Below are 12,307 nucleotides of genomic sequence, written 5' to 3'. Positions count from 1 at the left end.
ACTTCCGGGAAGATGAAGATATAGGAATGAAACCACAACCATTGGAAAGCTAATTTGATAAGCTTAATACCAATGATAATCAAAATCTTATAGCATGTGTATTCATTATCCTCAAAAATGGGAGGCTTTGAGCCCTGAAAAGGTCAGCTGACTGACAACGATTTTTTAAAGAAGGAATACACTATTCTGTGTCACAAGTGTATAAACTTTACACTGTAAAGAACCACTTTTTCGTATACACGCGTAGCACATTCCATTTTTTGTAATAGCTCCGGGATTCACTTTTAAAACCGTAGTAGGGATGACATGGCTGTTTTTGTGCGTAGAGTATGTAAAAGGCAAGGTCGTGTGTAAAGTGTAAAGTTGCGCTTTATCGTGGGCAAAAAAATTACTTTACACACACTGCATGCTTCCGGAGAGTGAACTTTAGAGGCAGGTATTTAAAAAATGACTTTCTCCATTTTTGTTTATAGGGAAACAAGTGGCAAAGTTTCAGCTCGATTCACAGATCGTCCCCTGAGCGCAATGGAGACAGCTATCTACTGGGTGGAATATGTCATAAGACATGGTAACAAGCCCTTGAGATCACCAGCCCTGGACCTCGCCTGGTGGCAAATTGCTCTTCTAGATGTTTACGCCGTTACAATCTTCGTGATTGTCTCCATTATTGCCATCATCACTGCCATTATTCGGTCTCTCCTGAGAGCAGTTACCACCACCCACCTTCCCCAGGCCAAGAAAATTAATTAAAGAGTGATTTAAAATCCAGGGTGTGATAATTGGAAGTGCGAGACAATATGGGGATGAATAAATGAATAAATTAGAATTGTATTAATTTTAATGGGGGAACGGGAGATTCGTGTCACCGCTTGATGGGTAAAAAATTGTCATCAGAGTATCACGTACCTGAAGTATCTCTGGTATCAATTACATTACGCAAGGCCCCTCCCCTGCTAAATGTACCTCATCGGGATGAATATCCTTCATTAGGATGGGTTAATACAGGTATAGTGCAGTGAAACAAATTACATGTTATTGCAGGCTCTGAATTTCCGGGTTGTGTAACATTTAGGAGGGAATATCGGTATGAAATAATAGTACGGTCAATAAGTTGTATACTATGCTTTAGAAAATCTCTGTAGTATAGGGAACAATATTTAATATATCATAATATATTTTAATTTTATAAATATATGAAATACTAGATGCATTTGATTTTCTAAAGTTTACCATTTAAAATAAAAGTTTTTTGATATGCATTTTTCTTTCCCTGTCAAGAATTTCTATGAAAAGTAAAATCTACTAATTTTTTCGTGTTAAATAATTTTTAACAGGATGACGTAATAAATTTACATAATTATCTGCAGAAATTGTCACAAAACAGATTCAAATTTATAAAAGGATTTCTGATAAGAATTCAAGTGAATTATGAATATCGATTTCAATTTCATTGTTATATTGGAACTCAGTACAGAAATCCATTATAGAATTAATAATTGATATATGAAAATCGCGAACTATTTGATCTGCGAGCCAGTGGAATTCTTTCACATTGAGTACAATGACGAAAATTAATTATTGTTATCATAAAAAAGATTAGATAGCATCCGAAAAATGAATTCCCCTAGTATTTGTTATCTTCAAGAGAGTGGAGACGCATTACTCACAAAATTGAGTGGATTCTCTTGGGGACAAGGATTGTCATGTCACTGGACTTCTGACTGCCACGTGCTCATCAAGAGAGATCCCGCCACGTAGGGGACATCTGTTCAGTTTGCAGTTATCAGTGATGGGGTTCGGTGCAAGACAGCGTGCATTAGCTGTTGCGTGATACGAGGTGAATATCACGAGGAAGATTTCACTGACGGAAACATACGCGAAGATAATTCAAGAAAAAATAATAAGACAATTTAATTCTGAATAATTCCTAAACAATAAAATAAATTCTTTCAATTGTTCACAATCTATTAATTGTCGTAATTGTGGAGTCACCATGGAACTGAAATGTTTGGTGTTAATAATTAATTTTTTGGTGATTAACTCTGTGATGGAAAGTGAATCGCACAGAATTTTGGCGATTTTTCCCTTTCAATCGAGGAGTCATCAAATGATGTTTGATGCTTTGGTCAAGGGACTGGTGAACAAGGGGCACCTGGTGGACGTCGCGACGGTTTATCCCCTCAAGAAACCCCCCAAAAATTACACAGTCGTTGTGAATCTCGAGGGGAAACAGGAGAGTCTCGTTAATAAATGGAATGTGGAATTTGCGTCAAAACTTGGGCAAGATACACTTCCAATTATAGCTCTGCCGTTTGGAAATGGATTGTGCGAGTATTTGGCACTTCCGGAGATGCAGGAGATCATCAAAAATCCACCACAAGACCCCCCATATGATCTGCTCATGGTTGAGGTAATTGAGTAATTTTTTAGCAGATTTTAATGATTCATTTAAAGGAAAATACTGTTACAAATTATAGTCTTTTCCCTTCTGAGATCTTCAATTTCTTTCCCTCTCCAAAATCTCTTCTCTAAAGTTAGCGCTCCCCTTGTTTGCCTGCAATGATTCATTCATAAATTCAAGTTTTCGACGTTTTTGCGTGCCATTTTTATCCTCCCGATATTGTAATCGTTTCTTTTAATAAACGAGTATTTGTCAATTCCACACGCATTGCAATAGTTTGAATATTGGATTCTTATTTCTCCATCATTTATGTTTTCAATTCGAACTAGTTGCTCTGATACAATTGAGTAGTAACACCTGCATTTGACAAATGGAAATTCTTCCATTCAAAGGGAAAAGTCAGGAAAATAGGATCAAGGGATCTGGGTTTAGCGACGACTGCAGGCAAACATTTTTTTAAATGATGAGTTACGTTTGATTGAATTAATCCATTGAAATTGCAGTCGTTCGGAGCTAATTGTTTTATCGGTCTTGGCCACGTGTTGAATGTCCCAGTGATAATGGTGAGTTCCACAATTCCCCTGCCGTGGTTGGAGACCAGTCTAGGACAGCCTCAGTATCCAGCATTTGTTCCTGCTTTCTTCACGAATCTCCAGCATCCAATGTCCTTCCTCGAGCGTGTGATAAATACTGTCAAGACTTATTCTAATAACCTGAGGTATGATTATTACACGGAAACCGTGCAGAATGAACAGATGAGGAAGTACATCCATCCTGATACTCCACCACTTCGGCAACTCGAGAAAGATGTCGTTTTAGCACTCGTGAATTCATGGCACAGTCTCAATGGCATTCAACCAGTTACACCCGGGGTTATTGCAGTTGCTGGACTTCATGTGGAAGCAAACTATGTTCCACTTTCGAAGGTAAATGTCACTGTGAATAATTTTCATGGGGGCGGGGGAACAGCGGCATTTTGACGACCGGCTATTGCCGTGAATTTTACAATTATGAGAACAGGAAAATGGGATAATTACGTGGAATTTGCGATTTTATTGGAGATCTTGAGGTTTCGTCGTAAAATTCACTATTCTCTCTGATTTGTTCCCAGAATTATGGATTATTCTCCAAGATTGCCGGAAATGACTGAGAAATAGAGCATACAAAAATATAACGTACAAAAATTACTCAATTATTGCATAATTTTATTGCATAATTTTTTAAAAATCGTTATCACTCTAAGTCAGCCGAGAAACTTTAGCCTCTCAAAGCCTTCTATTTTTCGGTTAAAGAGTATATGTGCTATGAGTTTGAAACTTATGAAATTAATTTTCAAATGGTGGTGTTGGTATATGGTGTATATGTTCACTGTGTCTTCATCCTGAAGTTATGCCGTTTTAAACATCAAAATAGATGTAAAAAAAATAGATGTTCCTCCTAAAAAACACTGTTCCTCCTATGTTCCTCTGAAACTGACGGAAATCCCCCAGAAATAAACCATCCAAAAATGTTAATTAGTAGATTAATTTGATGTCGATGTCAATACTAAAAAATTATCAAATTTGCGCATAACTTGGTAAAAAATCGCAAAAATTCGTCTCGTTTGGGGAAGGCAGGATGTGCCTCGTTATCGCACTGAGATAACGAAATGATTATTCATGTCTCATTCTTTTTCCTAAGGAACTGGAGAAGTGGCTGAATGATAGTACCTCTGGTGTAATCTACTTTACACTGGGTTCCATGGTGAATATTGAAACGTTCCCTGACGAGACTATGAGGGCAATTTACTCGGTATTCAGGGGAATAGCGCCAGTGAGAGTGCTGATGAAAGTGGCTAATAAGACTGCGCTGCTCCCCGGGCTCCCTGATAACGTAATGACGTCTTCCTGGATACCTCAAGTGGCAGTGCTAGGTCAGAGCCCCGTCGTCAAACATTTTTACAAGTGCTGAATGCCATTTCACAACTAGCGAATGACGCACGCTTACCAGATTTTATTAATCTTTTTTATTTCTACAGCTCATAAAAATACAAGAGTGTTTATTACCCATGGAGGTTTAATGAGTACACAGGAGGCCCTCACCTACGGCGTTCCCCTCATTGGAATTCCCCTCTTTGGGGATCAGCACAATAATATCGTCAATTACTGTTCCCTTGGGATGGCCTTGGAGCTTGATATTCATAAGCTCAAAGAGGAATCCATTTCCTGGGCTGTCAATGAAATGCTCCATAACCCGACGTACAGGTATTACCATTTTTTCATACTTTTCTTTCATTAAAATGCACATTGAATTTGAAGTTAATAAAAATATTGTTTTGCAAGCATCTCTTAGAGTGAGAGAAGTATTTATATTAATTTTTTCACGTACATTGTTTTATTCTCCAAGGAGAAAACAACGCTCAATTATACATGACATCAGTATATCAGTGACATCGAAGTGAGATCTGAATGTTTATTAATTGCTAATTAATTGTAATATTAATAATCTCCCGGGCAGCAGCAAAATCCATTGAAATTATCTAAAACTGACTCCCCATCGAATTTTCATTTATCGAAGGGAAAATATCAAAGATAAAACCATCTCAGAGTGGGAGGAGCTCTCGAAATATCGGGCAACTGATTCCCCATCGGATTTCCAATAATTTTCTTCCAATTCCGTACCAATCTCCCCTGAAATTCCTCTAAACACGAATTCAACATTCATATTAAATTCAATTCAATTCATTCATCCAATAATTTTCTTCCAACTCGGTAGCAGTTTCCCCAGAAATTCCTCTAAACACGAATTGAACATTCATAATTCTCTTTTGGATTCGCAGAGAGGCAGCGAAGGAGCAATCGATGAGATTTCTGGACCGTCCCATGAGCGCAATGGATACTGCGATTTATTGGGTTGAATATGCCATCAGACATGGTCCAGGCGCCCTCCGATCTCCAATCGTCGACATGCCCTGGTGGCAAGTGGCCCTTGTCGATGTCTACGGTTTCCTCATTGTTTTCATCCTCACCCTCATTTACTTAATTATCCGAACCACAAAGGCAATTCTCCGGGCAGTTGTATCACCAAAAAACGTAACACACGTGAAAACTGACTGATCATTTACCATGATTCGTCATTTTTCCTCATTTTCATTAATAATCATATCTCATTACGAATCCGACCTGAATTAAATGAAATGAAACAAGTTATACGTTTATTGTGAAATTATGGAATTTTCGGTGTATCGAAGAAATAATTTATTGATTTTGAATGACGAATTTATGAATGGAGAATTTGCTTGAGTGAATAATGATTTCTTAATAATAAATTCCAGTAAAAAAAACTCTGAAATGTTGTTTTTAGAGAAACTTCCAAGAGAAAAATCGTAATCAAAATTTGAATCGAATTGTTGCTATTTCTTGCTGGAGAATAACATCGAAATTAAGTTCAGATCGAGCCCGCGATTCAATCTATTGAAATCAGATTAATCCGCACCCATTAAGCCCCGAACGTTTGAAAATTGAATGGCGGGAGAATCAATATTTCCGGAGTCAATAGTGATTCCTGGACCATCACCACTACGACTCGCCCTCTTAATGGTTCATGCCCATAAAAAGGTTGAAAGTGGGTTTATCGTACGGTAGGGGCATTAAAAAGTTATCGGAACACTTCCTGGAGAATGGAGCAGGCCACCATCGGCATTTACACACCTGTCATGCATTGGAGTCTCATCGATTGATATTCAGGTACATGAGAGTCAAGATGAAAATGAATATGAATGGTGGAAATGGGACGGAAGTATTTGGTTTGATCTATTGGTTCACACGAGTGCCAGAGACACCTCATGCACAATGCAACTGTTGGAGAATTTATGAACCCACGAGAATTCTTTATAGGGGTGGAGCTGAGCGTTTAGATACGAGAAGATGAGAAGCATAAAAATCCAATAGAAATTTATGAGGGTAACGTATAAATCTCACCTGGTGGAGAGGTTGTGTTGAGGGACAGGAACTCCAGGCACTCCTGGCGACGTTCCTGGGTGATTCTACGGTACTCTTCTTCTGGAACTGTGCTGCCAACCGTCGTTGTTGAATTTCCGGGAGCCTGCCAATTTAAAATAAATGTTTGGGTAAATTAACCAGAATCATATTTCTCGTGTAAATATTGAATATCTGTCAAGATATTCAACTCGTTTCTACTCGTTTGAAATTCTCAGACTGAAAATCACTGAATTTTGTAATTGAATTGCTTTGGGGAATTTTTAAAAACTATGGGGATTCTCGTTTCACACTAGATTTTTTTTTTATAGGATTCAATCAATTTTGAAAGCACCTACCAAATTTGCAATTTTAATGAAAAAATGTTTTAAAGAGGGAAAAAATAGGGTATTTAGGCAAACAAAAATTGGTTTAACAAATATTAAATAAATATTCAAAAATTAAATAACGGGAGATGAAATTTCTTTTACTTATGCTTTTTTATATTCGTTTTTTCTTATGGAGAAATAATGGGAATTGCTGACATTCTTGTGAATTGCGAGCGTCTTATTAGAGATAATTGTTCTCGTACACTTGCGTGACACTTGCGCAGGACTATTTGCGACGAGAACACGTTTGATTAATTATGTTCACGTTATGACTTCTTTACATTGTGTCATGAAGTTACGTAGCAGAAAGATGATCGGCGATGTAGCAATGTGCGACGAGTACACGAGTGATATTATTCTCCTAGAATATTTCAGAAGGAAATCGAATTCCGCGACAAGAACGTGACTTTTCTCATTGATTCTGCTTATTTTCGCCTCATGAATGATAGAATTCAATTAAAGATCTCGAGAATTTCCTCAATTTCTAGCTATTTTTCTATACTGAACTTTCTCCTTTCCATCACAGAAAAAAAACGAATTTAAAACTTTTTTCCCAGATTACAGAATTCACACAAGATTTTGAAAAACAAAGTTTATCTTTAGAAATAAATACATGAAGTGGATGAATAAAGAACGGGTATTTAATTACAGGAGAAAACTCCTCACATTAATAATTTTGAAAGAGAAATTCAAAAATTCATAACGTCAAACAAAAAATATGTCTGAAAGTTGAAAATAATAGTGAGTTTAAAAAAAACTACATGTTCCGCATTAAGGTTTCGAGAACCTAGAAGAAGCAATCCCGAAATGTACCTATCGGAAAAAATGATAACATTAAGAATAAAATCTGATGAGATTATGAAAAATACAGATAATTTCCAGAAATTTTTTTTAAAGACATTTCGATGTTGTCATTTCAGTTTCAGGATGTTTTTTCTCAGTGCTTCTCTCCGTTAAAAATAGTACAATTGCACGAAGAAGAAGTACCAGGACTTGCATCAATAATCCTATCACCTACACGAAGACGTATGAAACTTGAAATGATCCCCAGCTGCCGAGTCTGACGCTTTCAAAATCCTCGAAGAATAAATGTGAGCCCCCGAGAAGACACCATTCGTACTTCTTGCAGGCACCATAAATCACAATGAGAATGAGAAATAGGATGTACTTCGTATGCTACCACTTTTCCCCGACAAAACTTTTCCCCATCAGAATCTCCGGAGTTTCTACGCACGACCTACTACGCGAATCATCGTCGCTAAATTTATTCATTTATTTATATTTCCCGTCATTCCGTAATGCATGGACATGAAAATTCAGTCTATCGTGGATTTCCTGGAGGCCCACGACAAACGTCAGTTGTGGAAGCGAACAATTGATTTTTTCCCTCTGTAATGTCACGGGAAATTGATGAGTTTATGGATAAATCAGAGAATTTTGTTATTTTTAACGGACTTTTTACGCTAATTTTATGGTAATTCTCATGAGATTTTTTATTGATTAAGTTGGACAGGAAAATCACTGGTCATGGGCATCGGTAATTAATCACTGTCCGACGGGCATTAGTTGCGGAAAAATTGTTGTACGTCAGCGGTGAAAAAATTACTAGTTCCACGAGTGCATGATTTCCGGGCGATCTCAATTAGTGCACCTTGCACAGAAGCTCATGGCTGAATCGAAATGCTAATATGAATGTTGGTGGGATGAATATTTATAAGCTCTGGCCAACTACCGAGGTACTATTCTTCATCTGCATGGCAAGGGGCTGAAAATTGCCACTGAAAACCGGTAAAATTTCACTGCACGGTATATTTCACCCCGGACAACGGGTGCTGGTTATTCTCATGCTGTTGAAATCATCTGGTATATAAAGGGCATTAAATGCTTTAGTAAAAAGAAAATCAATGTAGCTTACATGACAATGAGAGAATTCGTATGACAAAAAAAAAAACGCTAAAGCGTGAAATAAACTTGAAAAGAAATTCGTTAACCATTTTTTTGCGATTCGTTTGAATGTTTCATTCACGATTTTATGACGATAAATGAAAAAATAAGGTAATAATTTAAAAAAACAACTGATGAAAACAATGTCACCTAGAATAATTCAATTTCATCTGTAATTTGATTCTGTAATTGAACTACTGAAACTTGACTGAAATTTGTTTAAATCCTGGGGCTAATTTTTGGCTCGACCTCGATTTCAAATTTTTGGAGATTAATTTCTCTTATGGATTGCATGTCAATTTCTGATGCTGTCATCTGGGGGTTGATGGGAGCTTTCACTGCCAGTTTTTAATTTTTTATTGATTTGTGGGGGATTAATGATTGACGACTTCTTTTCATGGACTGTCAATAATGAAGAGAAGATGAGATTTTCGTTTTCTAGAGAATAAAAAACAAAACCGTTTGATTCCCAGGCAATTTCAATAAGTAATCTCAGAGTTTTCCCAATATCCATTAGTTTTGGAACGATAATAAACTTATTATTCCGCTTTTCTACTGTGAAATTCGGGAGATAGATCTGAGCAGGAGACAATCAGAGGGTAAATAATGCTTTCAGTCTTCCACAAGGGCAGAGGACTCTTCCCCCAATTTCAATCCTTCTCCGATAATGGATCGTCGGGGGAGGGTAAGTGCATGGTTCTCTAAGAAATAATATACGCAACAATATAACAGGAGATATATCGGTCACTCCCTGAGTGTCTGAAGCTCATTGGGGGCGTGAGACACCAAATATATTCCCCCCATTAGAGCAAATTGGGGAATGCTATTCGTATTTTTCCTCCCAGGTATTACGTTAATTGAGTGTTGGAGAGAGAAATGTTTTCTATTTATTCACCTTTGGGAACTAATTGCCGAGATCAGTGACAAACCGATTTTAATTAGTTAATTAGAGTTTTTTACTTGAATTTAACAATATATTCCCTTATTCCGGGGTATCATTCTATTTTTAATTAGTCAACCGGATGTGTAATTAATTAATTAATTCTGAATATGAGAATGAATTTTATTGAATTTCATGTAATCTCCAAATCAATTAGTATTAATTAAATGAAAAGTATATCATTTAATTAACTATAATGTAATATGTTCATGCAAAAAATTTACTTTTGAAAAGTTCACAATAGTACCAATGAAGACAAAATGATGAGACGATAAAATTTATTGCTGTTCCATTACCAATAATTTTATGGGGTAAATTAAATTAAATTAATTGTTAATCCCTGCATTTTCTCCAATTTTTTCAACTTTTTCTCGTCACTGATGAAAGGACAGGGACTCAGGAACAATACAATGAGTAAATCTACTTGGTAAAAGTAATTGCTTGTCGAGGTAGAAAAACTGGGTCAACTTGAGATACTTTTTTCGAAGTTTTTTCAAAATATAAACTTTTCCCGGTGGATGTCAACATCGCTGGAGAACAGACTTTGACATTTAAATGATGCATGACGTGGAATATTCCCGACATTTTACCCCGATGTAGATGCGCACATCAAATATCCAAGTGTATCCGCTTGTGACGCCGGCTAATTCCCTCTACGCCCGATATTCCGATCTCTGTCTGATCTCTGAATATTGGATCCGCAGCTTGAAACTATCTCTCAGATGTAATGTTTCGTGTTAATGGATGAGATAATATTAAGTGCGTAAAAAGAATTATATATCTGCCCACTAAATTATTCAAACGTACGAACTAAGACAACAACAAGGCAAAAGTATTTTCGCCCTATTTTGCCACCTCCCCTCACGGAAAAAATATATATGTCTTTTCGACGCAAATATATTTTATGTATAATAATATAATATATGTAAATAATATATATATGCCGAATGCGTGAGTGTAATTGTAAATATACAATAAAATAATGCAGAATAATATTATATCAGTATTACTAGAATGTGTACTGGTGAATCTCTGCATGGAAAATTGTATATATGTGAACTATATATTAATGATATATTCCGGCGAAAAATGCAATATGTCATAAAATTATATAATTAATAGAATTATTAGCATATATATTTTTTCGTGAGGGTTAAGTCGCAATGTGAATTCAACAAACATAATTGTGAAGATATAATAAAGTAAACATTGAAAGATATATTCATTCTGCCTAAATATATCGAGATATTTTTACGAGATAATGTAGACTTTTTGGAGTCAATCGGACTTTCCATTGCTCAATTTTTCGATAGAAATAAATAAAGTTTGGAATAAGTTTTCTTATCAGCGGCAAATTTGTTGAGTCGAAAAAACGTTGACCAGGTCAACATGCAGCTTCTTACCTACATATTTTATTTTTTATCTCTCAGTGCAGGGTGAACCTCAATTATTGAAAACATTTATTAATCTTTCACAGCAAACTCACCTCCGTCTGTAACTCCATGATCCTCCGGAAATATCTTCTTCTCTGACGTTCTCAACCATAAAATCCCGGATATAATCTGCAACCGAATGAATGACTTGAGTTAATTCGTTAATTCCGCCGTTGCGAAACAACTGTTACTGACGTACCTATTGTTAACTATTAACTATTCAGCGATTTAACCGACACGTGCTTGGGGAACAAGGGGACAGCGAAATTAACCACCAACCACAACTTTCCAATACCAATGCATTCATTGACGTTAAGGGTTTATGGGTAGTGGTGTCCGTTGGGGGCAATTCTCGATATCATACTGTGCGAAACATTGAGTTTGCATCTGTGTTGGCTTTTCATTGCACGTAAGTGGACTATGAACTGCACAACAAGCTCAAGGATGTTGTACATTTTATAGTCATTCAATTGTTGGACCATCGGTACACGGTGTTGGCGAGATATCGGCCCTGAGGGACACGATTCATGGAGATGTTTAATCATCGTGTACGGATTTGGCTACATGTGGGTGGATCTGCACATGTCTTCATCATCGCCCATTTCAACACTTGGGAAAAACGCTTTTACATCGAATTTTCGTAATTACTCAAAGACATTTGATCTTTATGCTGCTGAATTGAAGAATTGAAATCGATGAAATATAAATTTTGTTTTATTTTATGTCAACATGATATCATTCAAGTTAAAAAATGCAATTTTGAAACCGACATTCCGTCCACTAGAAAGTAAAATACGAGGAATCGCCGCATAGTTTATCGGCAAAATAATCTGTTTTACGCAAAACTTTCTGATCATTGTTTACGGGCGAGTGCCTGTGTGTACGTAACAAATTTTCAAACTTCATCTCTGATTACATAGAATCTAGGGTATTCATGAAACTAAATCATTGCTATACTCATATGTAAGTATTGAACTCTAGTTGTCGATATTAATTAGAATTCAATTTATTTATCAATTTATTAATTTTTGAGTTTTTCACGAGAACTCAATAAAAAATGTTACGAAATACTTCAACAATGGCGTAAAAAAACAGTTTTGATGTTTAGTTAGTTTAGCTAGTTGGACGACGAAAATAATAACAATAATGGCTGCATCGATTTATTGGAAAGATTGACCAAAATTGGTAGTTTGGAAATATTTCAATTCTGAGTCGGTCGCAGGATATTGTGCTCCAATTTATTT

The 12,307-nt window shown here is 36.3% G+C and overlaps 1 protein-coding gene across 2 annotated transcripts in view; it reads right to left on the bottom strand.

Moving 5' to 3' along the window:
- LOC105273858 (calcitonin gene-related peptide type 1 receptor) overlaps positions 1-12,307 on the bottom strand; it is a 64,029-nt gene that overhangs the window by 45,701 nt on the left and 6,021 nt on the right. For both annotated transcript variants that reach the window (XM_011316538.1, XM_011316539.1), the window contains exons 2-3: positions 11,117-11,192; positions 6,361-6,484 (exon numbers count right to left, since the gene is read on the bottom strand). In XM_011316538.1, the coding sequence (XP_011314840.1) occupies positions 6,361-6,484; positions 11,117-11,134 (142 nt within the window). In that variant the 5' untranslated portion in view covers positions 11,135-11,192. The remainder of the gene's footprint in view (positions 1-6,360; positions 6,485-11,116; positions 11,193-12,307) is intronic.

Source organism: Fopius arisanus, unplaced genomic scaffold, assembly GCF_000806365.1.
Source record: "Fopius arisanus strain USDA-PBARC FA_bdor unplaced genomic scaffold, ASM80636v1 scaffold00007, whole genome shotgun sequence".
NCBI classification, from domain to species: domain Eukaryota; kingdom Metazoa; phylum Arthropoda; class Insecta; order Hymenoptera; family Braconidae; genus Fopius; species Fopius arisanus.
Note: the sequence above shows the minus strand (reverse complement) of the source record. Positions and strands in the feature narration are given on the sequence as shown.